At 40.0% G+C, this 23040-nt stretch overlaps 1 protein-coding gene across 2 annotated transcripts in view; it reads right to left on the reverse strand.

The window, feature by feature from the left end:
• Positions 1 to 22589, reverse strand: part of ITGA8 (integrin subunit alpha 8) — a 152076-nt gene extending 129487 nt beyond the window's left edge. The window contains exons 1-2 of one of the 2 annotated variants that reach the window (XM_026716137.2): positions 22147 to 22589; positions 14812 to 14936 (exon numbers count right to left, since the gene is read on the reverse strand). In XM_026716137.2, the coding sequence (XP_026571922.1) occupies positions 14812 to 14936; positions 22147 to 22364 (343 nt within the window). In that variant the 5' untranslated portion in view covers positions 22365 to 22589. The remainder of the gene's footprint in view (positions 1 to 14811; positions 14937 to 22146) is intronic. The other variant, XM_087917705.1, reaches the window with a different exon arrangement.
• Between the last annotated feature and the right edge of the window lie 451 nt (positions 22590 to 23040).

Genomic DNA, 23040 nt, shown 5'->3' on the forward strand with positions numbered 1-23040 from the left:
ACTTTGTAGTGTGGGGTCTTTTAGGCCAAGGACGACCTGGTCTCGCATGGCCTCTTCTAGGTCTGTGAATCCGCACAACTCTCCTAGGCCCCTTAGATCAGCCATGAATTCGCTGATGCTCTCACCTTCGCGCTGGTCTCTTCGGTAAAAGTCATGCCGGTGAATGAGTGTGGGTACGGCTGGAGCGTAGTGGTTTCGGAGGGTGGGTGCGAGGTCATCCCAGTCCATTGCCTTGACGTCCGTGGGTTTTGCCAAGCCTTGGCCATTTTAAAAACGGCGGGTCCACAGTGTGTAAGGAATACAGCCCGTTTCCGGTTGCCGTTAGCGTCTTTCAGGTTGCTGCATTCCAAGAACATTTGGAACTGGTCGATGTAGGACTCCCAGTCCTCTGTGGCCGGATTAAAAGGTGCGAGTGGTGTGGAGTTGCTGGCCATCTTGGTGGTTGCTCTGCGCTGTTTGCCACATGCTAGTTAGTCTCGTTGTCTTCTCAATCCCATCCTCGTCGCCAGTGTTATATTCGAAGGGTTGGGCTCATAAAGATGAGAGACTCCGGTTCAGTAACAACAGCTCTTTATTTATCAGCAAGATTCAGCTCAAAAGAATAGTAGCTGTGGCGGCTCTTATAGAGCTCGCCGGGGCTTTAGCGGCCAATGACTTTGCTTTGAGTCTCCCGCACTTGGTATTAACCAATCGTGACAGACTCTTAGCGAGCCAATCACAATCGTCCGGGTTGACCAATCAGGTAGCGGTTAGTTGAACCAATACAAATGCAGGGTTTCAAGTCTGTCGATATGGAACAACAACCATTAATGGTCCTGAATTGCCTTCCATTTTCTATGAAAATGATAATTTTTAAAATTATATCTTTCTAATAAAATATCTGCAAGATATTCTAATGGCTTCACTTCTAAGGCTTCACTTTTGAAATGTACCATTGAATTGCTTGCTTATTTTAGGGTGCAGGGCTTAAAAAAGTTAGAAATATAATATCTCTGAAAATTGTAATATCTACAAAACATAGTCTGGAACAACTGAGATCAGTTATAGAATTAACCCAGGGTTCTTCCTTTGATATTTTGTTAAAAACTATGATCCCACCAGTGTGAAACTGCTCAATAAAGCAGAAACCTCTGGGTCATACAATGTCCTAGAAAATTAAGATAGCTGTGGCTGTCTGTACTTCTCTTCAAAACTCTGTGCTACATTGCTTTTGGTCAGTCGGAATACATTCCCTGTAGGATTCCCATATAACCATGTTTGTGAAAATGGAACAGAATGGAAGGTAGCTTGCTGAGATCTACCTCAAATGTGACCCTGGCGATAGCCCTTATTCTGAGACCAATTATTTTTATTTATGGTATCGAGACTTTCATTCACTATAATTCATCACAAATCAATGACTTTCTTGACCACCTTACTAGCAAATTTCTTAAAATAGAATTAGGGCTGCTTCACACATGCAGTTGAGCAATATTTCCTTCTACATACAAAATGAATCAGCTACATATTCCATCATCAGCCACAGCAGTAATGAAAATTTTCCTGCATGGAAGTAATTTCTATATAAGGCAGTCCTGGTGCCTATAAAGGTCAGAGGAATTTAATAAAATGCAGTAACTAATTACTAGCAGATTATCTACAAATCCATAAAGCTACAAACATAAAGCATTAGGTTGCGCTCTGTGCCATCATTTTTTTTAAAAAAGGCATAGGATGAATATTTTAAAGAAAAAAATCCACATTTCAGCATGTTATTTGGCTCTTTATTTATTCTACAAATCAAGATATTCTCCTTGAGATCAGTAATAGTCTTACCCAAAACATCAACATGAAATCCAAAAAACCTGTAGTTGCAGTGAGTATCTTCTGCAATGCCTTTTTCCTAGCCTCCGAAGCCAGTTTATTGTCTTGGGCATAAGTAAGCAATGTGAAGACTATCAATAGATTGGAGACCCAATTTTTTTTTTATAAATTGCTTACAGTCCTTTCTCAGATAGATGACTAACAATTGGTGAAACATGTTTCTCTATTCTTCAAACATATAGAGATCCTAATGTAAACCAGGGGGTCCCAGTCTCTGGGCCATGGCCCACTACTGGGCCTCAACCTGTTCAGAACTAGGGTGTACGAGTAGTGGGTGGAGTTGTGCATGTTTGCATGCGTGCCTGGCACTCACACAGAAACAACCCCTCCCCACCAAACAGGCCTCCAAGCTGGAAAGGTTGGAGTAAACCACTCTAGGATAATGCATGCTAATCCAAAATTGGGAAGATCCAAATTCAGTTGTAGCCCAAACTATGGAAGCTGAACATCTCTCAGTCCAGCGACCATAAAATATTGTCATAGGATAGCACTGTGTTCCTGAAGAAAACAGGGGTGACAATCTGAAGGAATGAATAAAACAATAGCTGTAATATATTTTAAAATATTTAACATGGGAAACAAGAACTGTCTCTGACTATATTACAAGCAGTGGTGGGATTCAGCTAGTTCGTATCATTATGGGAGAATCGGTTGTTAACTTTCTGAGCAGTTTGGTGAACTGGTTAGAAAAATTTTTTAGGGCAGAGAACCGGTTGTTAAATTATTTGAATCCCACCACGGATTATGGACACATCCTAACTTAGTTTGCATCATGATTATAATAGACCTTATTTAGTGTATGTCATACAGTATCAGGGAAGTCTACAAATTCATGCGGCCCTGACAGTCTAGATTGCTAGTTCATTTCGTTTGGCACTTGCTCTCCTATCCTTGGTGCACCATGGTGGGTGAATTAGCTTCATATCAATTAACTATTGAGGAGCATACTCCTTAAATTCCAGGCCTAAGCAAGATCATTTGCATCTGTTTTTTTTTTCTTTCCTTAAAAGGTAGTTGATAAATGTAATCAGGAATAAATATTTCATCTTTTAAAGGTAAAATTGGTACCTCAAATCTCTGGCATCCAAACACAATATTTTTCAAGACTTATCACTCTTAAATTTTACTTCATGCTATATATCTCACAAGACCTTATCATCTTTTAAAATAATTTTTTCAAGTGACTGAATTTCTGGAGACGCACAATGTATACACTTCTTTCCCTAAACAGTACCTGGATTTTGGCACAACCAACTCTTTTACTGAACAAATAGACTTATTTCTTCTTTATATTTTTTTCCTCCTTGATCCTTGACATGAAGTTCCTACTTTGGATAGAAAACACAAATTGTACTTTTCAACGTACAATTCAACACACACAAAAGGGATCCATAAGCAGCATTTTTCAGATGCTATAACTTCAGCGGTAGAAAAAGAAGGTGGACACAGAGGAAAGAATTTCTGCTTGCATTTTTTAAAGGTACATCTTTAAAGGAAGAATTTGGTCATTATTTTGAACCATATTTAATAATTTAGTATTTTTCCACAAGAGGATTCATTTTAGGTTGCTCTCTAGCTACCCCTTCTGGCAGATCAGGGAATGATAATATTAATTGAAGCATTTTTCAAGATTCTGTTTGTTGCCTACAATGATGATACATACTCAACTTACATAACAATACATCTAGAAATATATCAACTTATTACTCACAAATCAAATTTAAGTCTGAATCTATTTGTTCCAATTAATATTTCATTAAAAATATCACAAAGACTATTGAACTATACTAAAAGCAATAAAATTGTTCCATAAATAGTATCAGTATATCTTTTTAAAATACATTTTATCACACTTTTCAAGACTCCTGAGATGGTTTACAAACACTTTTTTTTAATCTACATCTCCCCTCCCTCTCTTCCTACCTCTCCCTTTTAGGAATACATATAAATATATGGACTTCAGTATTCAGAATTCCTTTATCCTACACAAGCCTTTCTGGGAATTCTGAATGATGAATTCCACACATCTGGAGGGCTGCGCAATTGATGATGCTAATACACAGTAGCAGTTGTTAGGCCAAAAAGCTACATATGGCAGAAGCAAACAATTAAATTATGGAACTTTCTGCTACAATATTTAAGAGTGAGCAACTACTCCTATTGGGTTTGGTTTTTAATTAGTTTCCCTGTTGTGCTACTTGACAGTAGAACAGAGGTCTCCAAACTTGGCAACTTTAAGACTTGTGGACTTCAACTCCCAGAATTCTCCAGCCAGCTGGCTGGAGAATTCTGGGAGTTGAAGTCCACAAGTTTTAAAGATGCCAAGTTTAGGGATCACCACAATAGAAGAATTCTGGAGAGCAAGTCTGGAATTTCTAGTAGTTTGGGGGTTTTGTCATGTGCCCAAGTAACACCTCTGATTCATAAACTAAATTGGCTTCCTGTAGGCTTCCCAATATAATTCAGGTTGTTTTTATTTGTTTTATATGGTTATATAAAGCTGAAGTACATGATTCAGGGAATCTCACAACATTATCACCTAAAAAGTCCTATGGGGCACCAGACTAGATTATCCTCAATGCCATTTATCTGTTCCACATGCTCTAATTGGACAAGCATGTTCCCACAAAACAGCGTCTTCTGGTGACCAGTGGTCATTCCTTTTCCATTGAGGCTCCTGCCTTCTGGAAGTTGGTCTTGACCTGGATGGCTTTTAGAAAGGATCTAAAGAATTTGTTATTACTTTTTTGTTACTTTTTTTCTTGGCCACTGGGGCCATGATAATAGAAGTTCCTATCAATGGAGAGTAGTAATTGCAAATCACTTTTTAATAGTTGTGTATGGATTTCAACTGGAATTGTCATTTTGTTTTTCTTTGTTTTGGGTTTCTGATAAACTGTCTAGATTTGCAGTATTCCAGTTGGGTAACCATAGAAATTATTTAAATAAATAAGAATATTTTTTATTGGCTACAGGTCTACACTAACAATTTTCAACCTGTATTCCATATATTACAGGAATTCCACTAAAAACAGGGAGATATACTCCTATGTAACTTTGTGTCATGTTAACTATTATGTCTAGTGTCACTTGCCTAACTCATCATGTTGCACAATATAATGGTTGCTGTTTTTAAATTATAATTTTTTTGGTGATGTCTCAATGTGATGTGCTTTATACATGAAGCAGTTGAAATATGGGAATGTGGAATTTGATTGGTGGTTTTTATCTGGCAGGCTTAAAAGAACATATGAAAAAAAAACCTTCCTTATGCAAAACAATTTGAGGATGATGTAGTGGTCTGCAAAGAAACAGTCTGGGCACAGCTGGGTTATAAGTTGACTCCAGGATCAGGCACCATGTCTGAAATATCAGTTCCTAGGAAACAGCAACAATGGAAGATAATAGAACCATACAGTTGGAAGGGGCTACTGAGTCCAACTATCTGCTCTGGGCAGAAAGCCAAATTAAAACAGTCCTACAGATGCTATCCAGCCTCCACTTTAGCACAGGCAAAGTCTGGAGAGCCTGAATAATTGGTTCCATTGTCAAACTGCAGTTACTATAACAATTTAGTCAAATGGAATCCTTCCTCCTGGAATTTAAATCCATGTCTCTATGTCTGGAACAGTGAAGAACAGATCCTAGTCTTTTTCTTCGTGATATCCTATCGGATACTTGAATGATCTTATCATATTTTTCCTCAATGTTTCCTATGAGTAAAATATTCCTAATTCATTCAGTCTCCACTTCAATATCCTCTGTTCTGAATCATCTAAGTATCTTTATTATCCTTGTATGAACCCTGATCCAATTTATATGAATCTTTAATGTTCCAGACTGCCTTCTTAATGGATTTATAAGGTCTGCTTTTCTACCCTAAGAGCAGAGGTGGTATTCAGCAGTTCTGACCAGTTCTGCAGAACCAGTAATGGAAATTTTGAGTAGTTCAGAGAACAGGCAAATGCCACCATTGACTGGCCTCACCCCATCTATTCTCTGCCTCCTGAGTTCCAGCTGATCAGCTGGATCTTCTTTTGTTGCCTTGCACAGGAGAACGGAGATGAAAAGCAGGTTAATGGGATTGGGTGGGAATGGAGATTTTATAGTATCTGTCCCCTGCCATGCCAACCAAGGCACACCATGCCTACCAAACCATCCCACAGAACCAGTAGTAAAAAAAATTGAATCCCACCACTGCCTAAGAGGTTCATATGTGACCACGGTGTGTCTCAAAATATTGCACTCAACTAGATAGGGTCAGCTTTGATCCAGCATGTTTAAATCACTAATGACTGATACTGGACTGGGTTGGTAACTGTACAACAGATGAGATGGTAGAGAAAGGTTACTTTATTAGTGGGAAGCAATATTCCCATCCTTCACATATTTACTCAACATGAGATTGTGGTGAGATCTCTCAAGATTTGGCTGAGATTGTTCACTTTTTGTGATCCCCTCCCCCACCTTAATGCAAAGAGAAAAAAGTACCTTGAGTAACTTCAAAGCAAAATAGAATTATTTCAAATTGATATAAGACATGTGTATAATTACTATTGTTTTTTCAATAAAACCACTTGTAGAAAGTTATCTCCTTTCCATTGCTGGTCCACTGACTACATGGTTGTTATTATTGGCAACAGAAGTGAGAAATTCATCCAAATCTGCTCTGCAGTTTCCTTGCAAGAAAAGATTAAAAATCCCATATACTATCCAAAAAGCTAGCATAATCAGGAACGGGGAGAGAAAACAACAGCTTTCCCTCCAAGTGTGAAAAACCTTTCAAAGGAGTTTTGTGTTCAGCATTTAATACAAACTGGAAATGGGGTCCAAAATAGGAATGTGGTTATTGTCTGGTATGTTTATCTTCTTGCTTGCAGCTGTCCTTTGTAATCTCACTTTACGTAATAATAATGTTTAAATTATTTTATTATACAATTGACCAAGGAGGCTGAATTTACCTTTAAATTTGTGTGAACCAAAGTTCTGCACCTAAATTGTTTTGTTTTAATAGTGTTTCTCTGCCTCCTTTATATTTTTGTGATATCCAGAATTTTGATGAACATAATTCTAAGTCTTCTATAAACAGATTGATATACTTGAAGTGTTCCCTTTTAATTAAAATATTAAACCAGTTAGATTTCATTCCTCTTTACCAAGATCTTTTGAATACAGAGAACGAGAAGACTAGAGGTGATGTAAGCTTTCAGAAGCTCTATTTCATTCTATCAAGATATTTGCCCATGTACCTTCAGTTTAATAATATCAACATGGAATAGATTTAGGTCAGTCTTTAGGTCAGAAGGTGAAGACTGACCTAAATTTAATCCATTGCATTGTCCATCTGAAAAATTCTGTTTCTCAGCTGTTTTATGTTTGGATTTTAATTCTGAATGGTCATATTGACTTGTTAATTTATGGGCAGGAGAATATTTATTCTGAAAGCTATTAAGTGGTCTAAGCTCTTGGTTTACTGTACTGATTTTGTTTCATTCGTCCAGAGAAGTTCTGACATCAAAATGAGTGTGGAGACACACACTTGCACACACGAAAGAACCCAGGAAAAAAAAAAAGCTGAACTTGATGAATCCTAGCTGTCGCTTCTAACAATTGGATCTGTTTAAATTAAAGCCTTTCAATTTTAATGTTGCAGAAGACACTAGCAATAAATCGATTTTGAGGGCCATACAAAGGGAAACAACAGAAAACAAACTGCACAATTTGTTTCAAATGTGTTTTCCCTTTAATTAAATAAGAACCATCTGTTGTGGGGGGATGCATTTGGATGTGATCCATATTATTCCTCTGTTAATTTCCACCCAGCCTCCATTACATTTGAGAGAAATATGCATGCAAAACTGGGTGCTTTTATGCTTTTTTTAATGGGCAGAAGACTTGTTAGATAGAAAGCTGCTAAATCCCAACCTTGATCACATTTTAATTTTAGAAGCTAATGATGAACCAACTTGTATGAAATCAAATATATATTTAAAACAACAACAAAAAAGAAATTAAATGTGAACTGGGATATATAAAAAAAAATCAAGAGTGATAGGACATAAAGAATTACATCATGGATCTTTGTAGAAATGAATTATATTTCTCTCCTAGTAACCCATAGAAGTTAAAAACTAGACTAAAACACATTTTTTCCTTCTTTTCATATGCCGAATATAATCTGGCATGGGAGAATGGATGAATGGGTAGATAGCTGGATAGATAGTTGGATGGATGGATGGATGGATGGATGGATGGATGGATGGATGGATGGATAGATAGATAGATGGATAGATAGATAAATAGATGGAGGGAGGGATAGATAGATAGCTGGATAGATAGATAGCTGGATAGATAGCTGGATAGATAGATAGATAGATAGATAGATAGATAGATAGATAGATAGGTAGGTAGGTAGGTAGGTAGGTAGGTAGGTAGGTAGGTAGGTAGGTAGGTAGGTAGGTAGATAGATAGATAGATAGATAGATAGATAGATAGATAGATAGATGATGGATGGATAGCTGATAGATGGATGGATGGATGGATGGATGGATGGATAGATGGACAGATAGATAGATAGCTGGACAGACAGACAGACAGACAGACAGACAGACTATGCCAAGCCCACAGAGAAGTGGGAATATAGGTAGACTGCAGTTGGGGTTGGCAAATCTGTGGCTAACTGCCACAGTCACTAAGTGAAAAATCTTATGACCGCAACAGTTAGATCACTTCCTGTTTGGTTGTTAAATGAATCACCACTGATTAAATAAGACATCACATGACTGTGATTTGCAGTCTTACTTCCATGATCTCCATTGACTCTACTGGTTGTGAAACAAAAGAATGGAGTCATATAATGATAGGATGCAGGGACAATCCTAACTTAAGATGATTCAGGTGATGTTGGGAAAGGTCCTGCCTTTTTCTAAATTTGGGTACACCCAAATCTTAAAGGATCATTGCTTAAGCAAGCTAGAATTCATCCAGTTACTAACATTCCCATTTAAGGAAAATTGTGGGAAGGTGGTCACAGTTAAAACAGATTGCCTGGACCCTTTCCAGTTGTGATTCAGGCATGGATATGGGACAGAGTGAATACTGATCAAATTCTTCCTTTGGTGGAAGTAGGATGGAGTAGATCCTTTCTCCTCTTGACCTCTCAGCAGCTTTTGATACCATTAATCATGATATCCTTTTGAACCATCTTGGCAATTGGAGGTGGGTAGCATTATACAGTGCTGGTTTTCCTACTCACTCTGGGGCCAGTCCTAGTCAGTTTTGAAAAAAGAAGAGAGATCCAACCCATGGCCCCTGTTGGGGCTTGGCCCTTTCCCCTCTCATGTTGAATATAAGGCCACTGGGTGAGGTTATCCAATGGTTTGATGTGATATCACCAGTAGGCTGATGATACCCAGTTTCATATCTCCATCCCAGGCCACCAGATAGATACTATAGATTTCCTGTCTCAGTGCCTGGAGGCTGTTCAGGCCTGGATGGGTCAATAGGCTTCAGGTCAACTGTGGGTTTGGGTGTGGGACATTCTGGTGCTAAGGACCTGTCTTTTGTCTTGGGTAGATTGGAACTCCCTCTAACAGAGCTAATAAGGGGGGGTCCTCTTGAACTCATGGCTCCTGCTGGTAAAGAAGATAGCATCCTTTTGTACATTTTTAGATTATGCGCTAGCTGTGCCCACTCCTGGATCAGAAGGCCCTGCTCATTGTTATTCATGCCCTTATTAATCTCCTTTCTAGATTACTTAATGTTCTCTGTATGAGGTTGTACCTGAAGGGCATTCAGAATTTCAGAATCTTCTAATGATTAAGAATGTAGCTGCATGGTATTTTGTAACATTCCCTTTCCAGGATTGGTTACTTTACACACAAATAGGGAATGTTAGTAACCGGATGACATAATGTATGTATGTATGTATGTATGTATGTATGTATGTATGTATGTATGTATATATATATATATCTTTGGTTATTCAGGTTTTCTCCCATGTAAAATTGGAAGTATCTAGGCGACGTTTCGATGAAGTCTCATTCATCATCTTCAGGCTTGTGTCTTCGGCTTTGTGCTTCTCGGAGTAATGTGAGCTTGCAGCTGCTTCTTCCTTTTAATTGCTAGTGGGGGTGTGAATTGATTAGGTGGGGGGCTTGGCTGTGTTCTGATTGGGTGGGGGTGTGTTCTGATTGGTTGGGGGTTTGGCTGTGTTCTGATTGGTTGGGGGTTGGCTGTGTACTGATTGGCTGGGGTCTGTGTTCGATGAACACAATATAGAAGCCTGATGATGGCAGATGAGATTCTGCTGAAACTTTGCTACAACTTTCAAAGCACAACTATAATGACGTGGGAAAATACCCGAACAAAGCTGAATACCATACATGTAAGTACCCGCAAAAACTTAACACACACACACACACACACACACACAAACACACACACACTGCTCAAAAAAATAAAGGGAACACTTAAACAACACAATGGAACTCCAAGTCAATCACACTTCTGTGAAATCAAACTGTCCACTTCGGTAGCAACACTGATTGACAATGAATTTCACATGCTGTTGTGCAAATGGAATAGAGAACAGGTGGAAAGCATAGGCAGTTAGCAAGACATCCCCAATAAAGGAGTGGTTCTATAGGTGGTGACTGCAGACCACTTCTCCTACGCTTTCTGGCTGATGGTTTGGTCACTTTGGAATGCTGGCAATGCTTTCACTGTAGTGGTAGCATGAGACGGAGTCTACAACCCACACAAGTGGCTCAGGTAGTGCAGCTCATCCAGGATGGCACATCAAAGCGAGCTGTGGCAAGAAGGTGTGCTGTGTCTGTCAGCGTAGTGTCCGGAGCATGGAGGTGCTACCAGGAGACAGGCCAGTACATCAGGAGATGTCGAGGAGGCCGTAGGAGGGCAACAACCCAGCATCAGGACCGCTACCTCTGCCTTTGTGCAAGGAGGGACAGGAGGAGCACTGACAGAGCCCTGCAACATGACCTCCAGTGGGCCACAGATGTGCGTGTGGCTGCTCAAATGGTCAGAAACAGACTCCATGAGAGCGGTATGAGGTCCCGACGTCCACAGGTGGGGGTTGTGCTTACAGCCCAACACCGTGCAGGACAGAGAACACTAAGATTGGTACATTCGCCACTGGCGCCCTGTGCTCTTCACAGATGAAAGCAGGTTCACACTGAGCACATGTGACAGATGTGACAGGGTCTGGAGATGCCATAGAGAACTGCTGCCTGCAACATCCTCCAGCATGACCGGTTTGGCAGTGGGTCAGTAATGGTGTGGGGTAGCATTTCTTTAGGGGGCCGCACGGCCCTCCATGTGCTCGCTAGAGGTAGCCTGACTGCCATTAGGTACCGAGATGAGATCCTCAGACCATTTGTGAGATCATATGCTGGTGTGGTTGGCCCTGGGTTCCTCCTAATGCAAGACAATGCTAGACCTCATGTGGCTGGAATGTGTCAGCAGTTCCCGCAAGATGAAGGCATTGATGCTATGGACTGGCCTGCCCATTCCCCAGACCTGAATCCAATTGAGCACATCTGGGACATCATGTCTCACTCCATCCACCAACACCATGTTGCACCACAGACTGTGCAGGAGTTGGGGGATGCTTTAGTCCAGGTGTGGGAGGAGATCCCTCAGGAGACCATCTGCCACCTCATCAGGAACATGCCCAGGCATTGTAGGGAGTTCATACAGGCACATGGAGGCCACACACACATACTACTGAGTCTCATTTTGACTTGTTTTAAGGACATTACATCAAAGTTGGATCAGCCTGTAGTGTTTTTTTTCCATTTTAGTTTTGAGTGTAACTCCAAATCCAGACCTCCATGAGTTGGTAAATTTGATTTTCATTGATAATTTTTGTGTGATTTTGTTGTCAGCACATTCAACTATGTAATGAACAAAGTATTTAATAAGAATATTTCATTCATTCAGATCTAGGATATCTTATTTTTGTGTTCCCTTTATTTGTTTGAGCAGTGTATGTGTGTGTGTGTGTGTGTGTGTGTGTGTGTGTGTGTGTGTGTGTGTGTGATGTGATGTGATATCCTGAGCAGGTGGCTGTGATGTGATGTTCCGGGTTTTGGTTTGGCTAAACTCCTTGGTGGAGGTGTTGTAAAATACCATGCAACAATTGCCCAGCCACATACATTGGACAACAGGAGAATAAATGCACACATCGCAGAATACAAGAATGCAGTCAGAAAAAAAGAAAATACTTCCTCCCTTTTCCAGCACCTTAAAGCCACAGGACATGAAATTAATTTTGAGGGAACCAAATTAATCTCCAATACTGAACACTTCAACAAGAGAATAATCAGGGAAGCCATCGAAATAGAGAAACACCCCCATAACATGAATAAACAGGACAATATCTCCCACCTACCAGACATCTGGAAACTAGCCCTTATCAACAAATGAGTCCCAGCCATGAAAACCAACATCGGACCCAAAACAACACATGACACCACCACCAATCTCCCTCACCAGACTCAAACCCAAACCCACCCCATAGACGAAAGGCAACCACTGTCCAAAAACAAGACCACAGCTGCATCACCAGCTGCCACACACCCCTAACACCAAACCAAGCAAACTGACACATGCCATGAACATATAACCAGACCTCAAACTCGGAGCCAAACTAAAACTCGGAATGTCACATCACAGCCACCCGCTCAGGATATCACATCACGGAACTCAGGAGGTTACACCACAAAACCTCAGGATATTACAACACAGCCAATGACCCAGGAGATTACAGGATGTCTCAACAATAGAACCCAGAAGGTCATCACACAGCCCATTACCCAGGTCATTACAACACAGAAGGCTGATAGACACACAGCCCATACCTCAGCCACACATGTTCTTATGAAAAAGCCAGCCAATCTGCAAACATCAACTCCATCAACCAATCAAGAAATGACAATACAGCCAACATCCCCACCAGTCTTTATAGAGAGACGGCAGCTCCAATCATGCTTTGCTCACACAAGCATGAAGACGAAAGCACTAGCCTGAAGATGGCAAGTGGGACCTCATCGAAACGTCACCAAGATACTCTCAATCTTACACGGGAAAAGATCCAAACACCATACATGTAAGTACCCGTGAAAACTCAAGATATATATATTTGTTTTCTTAAGTTTTCACGGGTACTTACATGTATGGTATTCAGCTTTGTTCGGGTATTTTCCCATGTCATTATAGTTGTGCTTTTAAAGTTGTAGCAATGTTTCGGCAGAATCTCATCTGCCATCATCAGGCTTCTATATTGTGTTTGTATATATATGTATGTATGTATGTATGTATGTATGTATGTATGTATGTATATGTATATGTATATGTATATATGCACACACACACACACACACACACACACACACACTGCTTATTTGCACATGGTGTCTCAAGGCGGCTTACAGAATATAAAATGTCATTTAAAACAATAAAACTAATAAAAAGAATCAAATAAATAAATACAATATAATAAAATCACCGCCTGCCTCGATGACAGCAGATCACATGAGCCTTTTAATGGGCTCCATCCTGCTCTAGGTTTCCCAGGCCCGCTAGCAGAACCAGGTCTTCAGTGCCTTCCAGAAGAGTGCTAGAGTGGGACCATTCTAATCTCTGGGGGGATAACGTTCCAGAGAGAGGAACCACCATGGAAAAGTCCCTTCTTCTGGATCCCACCAGGTATATCTCCCTAGGGGATAGGACCTGCAGCATTCCCTGCCTCCGCATTCTGTTGGGTTGGGTAGATGTGACAACCTGGTCCCATGCTATGAAGGGCTTTAACGGTGACAACTAGCATCTTTACTTGTTACCTTTAAACCCTTCATAGCTTATGACCAAATTATCTGAGGGACCATCTTATAGCAGTCTTTTATGTCTATTCAATCTGGTCCGGCAGGATGAGAATGCTCCCAAAGTCCATTGTTCAGGGAATATCAGCTAGTGGGCCCAGGAAATATTCCTTTTTTTGCTGTTCCACCCACCCTATGAAGCATTCTTCTTCTGGAGATCAGGATGGCCCTGACCCTGCTGGCTTTCCTAAGGATCTAAAGATTTGGTTCTGGGCCTGGGACTCCAAGTGTATGACAGATCCCATCTGCTGGCAGTGTTAACAACCATGAATTAAAACATCCTCCTTGTTGTATTTTGCTTTTTGTTATGCAATAGTAATTTATTTATGACTGTTTGCCTGTTTACTTGTATAGAATTGAGAGGCCACATACAAATTGAATGAATGAATAAATGAATGAATATGAAAGACTGGCTGCAAGCCCTTTTTTTGCACTCTTATAACTTTGGTCATTAAATGAGGCAATAATTTGTTAGAAGATGATTCCCTTGCAACACTTTTTTTTAATGATTGGGAGATGCATAGTGTTTGAAATGCCAGAGAAGAACCAGTCTCTGAACAAAAAAACCCATGCTACCGTGGGTTTGCAGACAGGGCATTATTACATTTAATATAAATAAGTTTACCTATTTTCCAGCTGTTTCATATATCTTCCCAAAAAAGTCCATACCTTGGCCTATTGCAGATGGTCCGGCAATTTTTAGGAGAGAGATTAAAAATATGGAGGAAAACCTATGAACTAAAAGTCTAACTTCTAAATGGGCAGATGAATAAAACAGACTCCAATGAACTCTAATCAAGCATAATCAGATACTTTTGCTAAGATAGAAGTTATACAAGTCCAACTCTTGGACATCATATTATTTCTTTCAGGATTCTTTTGCACAAGTCATTTAATATCTAAGAACTGTGTCTTCCTTAAAGAGATTTAGATCAGACAAACTGACATAACGAAAGGAAGATCCGATCAGCTGGCACCTGGGGCCATGATCAGTGACAGAATTTGGCTGAACAGTCCCATGCAGAGGATGACAAAGAAACAATTTGCTTACTTTTATTATCAAAAGGGATCTGTTTACACTCCGTGGCTGGCCAAGGGCAATAGTAGACAGCTCCTCCTTCCACTATGTCTGGCTGGGTTGTGTTGGCTTTAGGTGCTCCAACTAGGATACTTACTCTGCAAAAGAGGCAAGAGAAAAACACTAAGAATGAATTTGAAAAAGCCCAGGCAAGTTGATAGAGATCTCATTCCAGAAACCCTTTTCTGATCACAAAAATCAGAGTCAGTCAAGAAAAGAAAAGCATTCGGTCAAGCAACAGCAAAAAAACCAAAAAACGACCACCTCATTTCTAATCTTAAATAATGTTTGTCAAATGGCAAAGAATGTCAAATAATAATCTATGGCACCGAACAAACACCAAGGAACTGTGTTTTTAGAAAGCGAGAAGAAGAAATACCAAAGCTAAAAAACAATGTTTTCCTATTATTTTTCTGGTTATTTCTTTGGTTATAGAGGGCCAGAGACCGAGCTCTCTCTAGGTCAGACACTGGGTTCTGGGCTAGTAAAAATTCCTGTCCAACATCGCTATTTACTATTTAGTGGTGAAGTTGAAGATTACTTTTGGCACACAGCTAAATGGTTTAGGGCAAATGTGTGCTCCAAGGGAAATGTTGGGAGCATTGATGGAAGCAGGCATTCAACTATTCTTCCTTTGAAGGCATTGCATTTTTTTTAAACTGTGGGGTCTATTTTATTCTAGGAAAGTTATATTCAAATACAACTGAAGGATTGAATTACAATGGATAATTACAATTAATCAGAAGAAAATTTTGTCAATGAGCAGATTTTTTTTACATATATCCAAGATTTTTTGGTATGGCAGCCAACATGCCGATAACCATTGGGATCACCCTGGCCAGTTTATGCCATAATCCTTCCGTATTGATTTTTTTCAATCTTTCATTAAAATGTTTAATACATAAAGGATTATGAAAATGAAAATTTTAAAATGAAACGCAGGTTAGAAAAGAAAGGGTAAAACATTGATTTATGTCTCTTTATCGTAATGAAATATTAACTTTTTGCAGTACTTTCAGTTATACTAGGGCCATTTCTGTAACTACACAAATTATTCAATCCTCAAAGTCTCATAAGTTTTATTTTTTTCTATTTCAAGCATAAAAAAACAGAAGTGATTTCCCAATGGAAATAAGACTGAGTAAAATATTTTCTTTGTTTAAAACAGTTTACATTGCCATCTCAACCAAATCCATTTTTCCCATCCTTTTTTCCATTGTGAGAAATAATACATCTTTCCATTTTCACTTATTAGATTTTCTGCCTTGTCATCATCTATAATAGCAAAAGTCACAACATACTTTCAAGTTCTTTAACCAACAATCCAAACGGAAAACTTCTTGTTCCAATTTTATATTCATTTTAAAACTCTAAACATTTTTAGAAATGATCATCTTTACAATTAGTTACTTCTAATACATTACTTTAAAAGATAGATTTTTTATTTTAAATTATAATTTATTTTTTTAAAAAAACTTTTTCTTTCTCTTTTTAAAACCATGTGTACATTAGTAAATATATTTGTTTTCCAAATTCAATTTCAATATTTGTGAATTAGTGATAATTTATTCATGTCCTTTTCAGATTCACTTCTTATAAGTACAAAGCACTGTCAAACTTTCCTTTTAATAACATTTGTTAGGCCAATAAAGGACTATCCCTTACTTCCATTTTGATTTTCAGATTGTAAAACTTTGTGATATTTTCAAATTCTTTGACTACTATCCTATTGTCCCCTGGTATTGCTGCATAAATTACCCACACTTTCTGCTTTTCAACCACAGTTAAATATAGTGTGTTATGAGCCAAAACTTTATCAGTTTGTATTCAGGAATACAACAATATTTTAACCTGCTCATTTTAATTACATTTTCAACTATATTTCCTACCACTTTTTCATTACTGGCACATGATAATGTATACAGATCATTTTGTCAACTGTGTTATATATTTGTTTATAATCAGTTTGTGCAATCTTCTTACATGAGATGAGTATATGGTTTACTGTTTTTTGTGCTTCTTTGCATAATCTGAACTTGGGATCATTTGATAATTTATCAAATGGGGTCTTGATTGCATTAGTTCAAATAGCTTGCCAAAATCAAACCTTCAGATTCTTTTTTTTTTTACAACTATTCCAGTTGTAAGTAAGAATCCAGCTGTAAGAGTGAGAGAAGAGCAACAAGAATGATGGCTAGAGGCCAGAGGTGGTATTCAGCAGGTTCTGACCAGAACTGGTAGCAGAAATTTTGAGTAGTTCGGAGAACTGGCAAATACCACGTCTCACTGGAGTTTTACAATCTCCTTCCCCTGCCATGTCCACCAAGCCACGCCCACAGAACCCGTAGTAAAATAAATTGAATCCCACCACTGCTAGAGGCTAAAACATACGAAGAATGGCATTGAATATGTCTAGTGTAATGAAAAGGACTAGGGGAGACATGGTTGCAGTGTTCCAATATTTCAATGGCTCCTACAAAGATAAGGGACAAATGTATTTTCCAAAGCACCAAAAGGCAAGATAAGGAACAATGGATGGAACCATTGTTCTACCAAAGAGAGAAGCAACTAGAAATAAGGAGAAAATTCCTAACCGTTACAGCAATCAACCAATGGAATAGCTTGCATTCAGAAGTTGGGGGTGGTCCATCACTGGAGACTTTCAAAAAGAGACTGGACAACCATTCCTCTGAAATAGTATAGAGCAGGGGTTTCAAACTGGATTTCTTCAAGGGCCAGGTCAGCATTGTAGTTTTCCTCCACAAGCCAGCCAGGGGGAGGAGGGGGAAGAAGGCGGGACGGATGCCTTCTGCAGTCCTTTGCTAGCCGAAATCAGGCCATGAGTGTGCTGCAGGAGGCTGTGGGGCCAAAAATGGCCTGCACGGGGGGCTCACATGCCCTCCTGCATCTTGTTTTGGCCAACAGAGGCACCGCCGGCTGCTCCTTTGATATTTCCAGGCTGACCTTGTGGGCCAGATCTGGCCCATGGCCTTGAGTTTGACACCCCTGATATAGAGTCTCCTACTTAAGCAGTGGGTTTGACTAGAAGACAGGCAATGTCCCTTCCAACTCTATTATTCAAGTCATTGCCAGGGTTTATTTTGATCTACTTTCTACTTGGATTTTTTTAGAAATTGACCATGTAGTATTTTTCCTTGCTAGCGTTCTATTTGTGTTTTTATTACAATTTCAATATTCATGTTTTGTTTCCTATATATTCAACTTTTAACTTGCACCAATACTTGATCTAGGCTATATTTTATATAATAAAATACCTGCTTGTCCTCTTTGATAGCTTGCTTGATCTGTAGAAAACTCTGTCTCCATTGCTGTCTAACTACAAAACTCAAAAGTGAACTGCTAGCAGATACCTGGTTCTGAGACAATCAACACATCTTGACAAAAAGGGATGACCTGGCATGGAAGGTAGCAAAACTTTTATGTCCCAGAATCCCTACATACCCTAATCCTCCAGAGGAGCTACGATTCCAACAGGCAGGCCACTGTGGGTTCTTAAAGACTTTACACTTAGCACGGAGGCAATTCTGGTGCTCGGCATAAAGAAAGACATTAACAATTATGTGAAAAGTTGCACCATTTGTGCCGCAATGAAAAAATGACCAGGAAACCACCACCCCCAGACTGCTGCAACTGGTAGCAGAGCCGACGAGGCCACGGGAAGAAATTACAATGGACTTTATAGTGAAGTTGCAGAAAAGTGGGGAGGGGGAACACAGTGATCTGGATTGTAATAGACCTGTTCTCTGAACAGGTGCACTTCATATCCTGCAGCGGACTATCCTCAGTCCACCAGTTAGCCAAGCTGTTCCTAAAGCATATGGAGCTCCATACCATGAAGAATTATCTCAGATAGAGGAGTCCAGTTCATGGTTAAGTTCTGGAGGGAGTTCCTGCTGCCCATTGGGTCATCACACAGCCTTAGCTCAGCCTTTCATCCGAGCACCAATGTGGGGGCAGAGAGACTGAATGCCAGTACCTGAGGTGCAACATGAGCTATCAGCAGTCCGATTAAGTGGACCTCCTACCTTTTGTGGAGGTCCGTACAATAATCCTGTTCATAGTAGCACAGGACTAACCCCATCAAAGTATTGATCAGCCTGTACTTCGTCCCAATGCCTTAGTATTCAAGGGAATCCCCCCCTCCTCGATCAGCTTGACAGATTGTATGTCAACACTGAAAGCAACTTGGGATAATATTAAAAAAGCATTAGCTAAATGGTGCAAACTTATAAGAAACAGGCAAACGAACACTGAGCTCCAATAGTTAATCAAGTGGAAGGACTACCCCTTATCAGAGGCATCTTGGTTAAAGAATAGGAACATCCAGGCTGATCGCCTTATAGCAAATTTCTGTGCAGAAAATCCAAACAAGCTGGGGGGATGTCCCACCCCTAAATTCTATACCTGCAAATTATTTTTGCTTTGTGTAGGTCACTTTCAGGAAGTGAGGGGAGCTGAATGTCAACTCATAAAGCATTCCTGGCTTGTTCTCGAGTTGCCATATAAAGGACGGGTGGTGGTGATCTGATGGAGCAGTTTGTTGCTATGATAGTTTGTTGCTATGACAGAAGTACATTCCATGCATACCTTTCTCCAGATTGTGTCTCAGGTTATCCAGCCCGGAGAGATATGTTTCTCACAGCCTGTGAAAGTGCTTCGGTTGGAGAATGTGATTTATGACACACCCTGGGAGGAGGGGGGAAATAATGTCATAGGTGGGCAGTAAATTATGTAGGGCAGAGCTAACTGCATTTGGGGAAAGTGCCGACATGTTGCTCCTAATAAATAATTGGATTTCTTTTGAAACTTGGCTTAAGGCTCATGATTAGAGCATCCATCGGAACCCTGACACTTTGCTAGTTATTAACCTGTCACTGATATCTCCTTTATGTAATATTTCATTAGGCTGCTTAGCTATAATTGAATGTAAGCTGGTCAGATATTTGAGCCAAAAACTATGCAATTGATCATTTTGAAGATATGTCCAGGTTTTAATACTTTTCACTTGATTTTTAACGCTTTCTGCAGCTATTATTAGGTTTTCCATTTGAGTTTTTACTAAATTCATTTTATTGTTATTGTTTCAGGTTTAATTATTTAGCATCAAATTTCATCAATTTGCCTATTTGAAGAAATGCAAAAGAGGTACAAACAACTCCTTCCCTAAACTGATCATCAATACATTGAGATCTTCCAGGATCCATTCAATCCATGCCACCATGTTTGATAATTAGGATATAACTCCTTTATCCTTAAACTAACCTCTATTGACCTCACCCCATTCCTAAGAGGTCTGTAAGGGGCGTGCACAAGCGTATAATCATGCCTACCGTCCCTGTCTTATTGTCCCCAATTATTAGTTCCTATTTCTTGTATTTAAACTTATGTTTATTTTTGTTTCTGTTGTATTGTAAGCTTTTGACAAATAAATAAAATAAATAATCTTCAGAATCATTTATCCACAAAGTCAATGTCCACATTCATGCAGTCAATGTCCATTATTACACTTAGGACGCAATACAATTCACACTTCAACATCCTCTACCTATAATATCAAATCATGAATTGCAGATGTAAATGCAAAGCCACAGAGCAAAGGCCACAAGTACACAAATAGAAGTTCTACCTTACCCCACACAGAATTCATTTAAATGAGCAAGAATATTCGTCTATCCACTCATTTATGAAACACAAAGCAGTTTAGGGTAGAAAAAGCAGACAAGACCTACATAGTCATCTGGCTTCATTCCTATACCGATTTTATCAAGACAAGTTTCTCATTTATGTTAATGACAATAATTCACAGTTTGCAACAGTATGTTTTTTTGATGTCTAAGGATAGAGTCTACAATATACTTACTACTAGTGGAAAGTTACTTGCTTCTAAAATTAGAAGCTGATAATTTGATTTCCTACCTAATTAAAATGGCAAAGAGTTGAACTCAACTTCTTGTGATTCTTTTTGGAAACATCTAAGGAATTTCTCTGGCAACAATGTGGAAATGATTTGCCAATGCATTCTTCCAGACTTCTACAGAATTGCATTATACAGTCCTGTACCGTCCTGATAATCAGCCACTCAAAATACCAAGTTCTACTCTATTCTGACCCCTCTTTAGCTGTTTGTGGGATCAGCCAAGGTTGTCTCAATGGTGCCACCTGCTGTAGTCCTCCTCAAATGACACTATAAAGGTAATCTCAGACATGTCAAATTCTAGATGGTTGAAACAGAAGTAATCTATTTTTCTTTAAAGTTCTTCTTTAAATCATATAAAGTATTGATAAGCTGTTACTATCCAACTTTATAGGTAAAATGTACAGACATTAAAATTTGTATGTTGAATCTGGGTTATCTCCAAATTTGAGGGGACTACATCTCTCAAGATTCCCAGTCATGTGGCTGGAAATTTTGGTACAGATCTTTTGAGACTAGTGGGTGCATTTTGGGAAAGACTGAACTAGCCTGAACTCTGATGTAGAGTTTGAAGTGGCTTGCAACTGAACATCAGATCAAGCAGCTCATTACTATGTGTTCCTCTACAACTTTCCTACTTAGCTGCAAAAGAGTTTTATGGAGTCTTCTGATTTTACTGAAGTCATTATCAAGTCAATTTTCTCTAAAGCAAAGAGGTGTGTGGATTCATGGGTGATTCTTCCACAAGTCCATAGCTTACCACCCCAGTAGAGCTCAGTTAAAGGATGGGAAGTACTTCATTTGCATATATTTTGTTGCTATCACTAAAATTCACAACAATTATCAGAGTATTTATTACTTTATCTGGCACTGTAGGTAAAAGATGAAGATTGTTTGGGTGGGGTGGAAGCCCACTATTTGTTCTCTATTAAATATTTTTCCAGAAACCATCATATTTTAATCTATGGAACCTCCATAACAACAGAATCTCTACTTTTCTGCTCAGAATTCAATCCCATTGAATTCAACGATGCGGAATGGCAGATCTCCATCGCTACGAACATTTATTTGGAAACCTGTCTTAACAAGAGAATCGTTTCCGGGCAAACCTGTGCAGTTCTGCGTTGCACGGTCACAGTCAATAGTAACTATGAGAATAACGGCTTCATTGGCACTTCCCTGAGGGTGAAGCCACGTCTAGATGAAGCTGGGAAAAAAGTAAGTATCGGCTCCGAAACGATCTAAACTCGGCATGTCCCGGGGCTCACTATGACTTGCCTGGATGAACCGCAACGGCCAGCATCCATCCTGCAATTTCCAAGCGAAAACAAGTAAGGCAATTCTGGCGTCCATCAAAGAGGACCGCTACTTACGCGTTCGGTGCAGGGCTGTAAAAATCCAGCGCGTAACCGAAGTAACTGCCTTCGGGACCGCTGTAGATGTCGAGCTTCTCTTCGTCCAGGTTGAAGGCACTCAGCGGCCCCGCCAGCAGCAAAAGCAGCGAGAGAACAGCACTGTCGCTTGCCGCGCAGCGCCTGCACCAGGCGGACGAAGTCGGCAGCGATGGCAACCTACGCCGCCGCCTCCACATCCTCCTGGCAACGGCTCCCTCGCTTCGTTTCTTTCTCCTGAAGCAGCGAGTCAGAATTGGAAGCCCTGCCGCTGCCACTGCCGCTGCCGCGTAGGGCTACTACCTCTGGCCACAGCCGCCGTCCCACCGTCTCGCTTTGCGTGCGCGCCGCCCGCCGGGCAAAAACTTGGCGAGGGAGGCGCAAAGCCATTCGCTTCTAAAAGTTCGAGCCAGCCGCGCTTCTCTGAAGGAATCAGGCTGTTTGTTGTGCCGCCCCCTGGTGTTGTTCCTGCGGGCGACATTCTGGGAACAGCGCAAGAACCCGAGGGTTAGGTCCACTTTAAACTGAGAGGGAGGAAGGCTGCGTCCGTTGCCTTTGGTCATGGTTTTTGCACAGGAGTTTTTTCAGCCTTCTGCCTCTACCCTCCCCAACCACATAACGCGCTGCAAATCCATTATAGCGAGTTTGCAGTGTTAGAAGGGCTTAAAAAGGCTGGTTAGAAGGGTTAGGAACAATGATCTCCACACACAAACACACACCCCTTTTTTTTGCAGGCAACAAAATAGGCATTCAACCACCATATACAGAATTCACAAGGTTTAAGTCATATTTTTTGTATCTTAATTTGCTAACAAAGGCACAGTTGATTAGATTCACATAGTATGCTAAGACAAGAGAAACATCTTTTGCACAGTA

This window comes from Pseudonaja textilis, chromosome Z, assembly GCF_049901715.1.
Source record: "Pseudonaja textilis isolate UNSWEBS1 chromosome Z, rPseTex1.2, whole genome shotgun sequence".
NCBI lineage: Eukaryota > Metazoa > Chordata > Lepidosauria > Squamata > Elapidae > Pseudonaja > Pseudonaja textilis.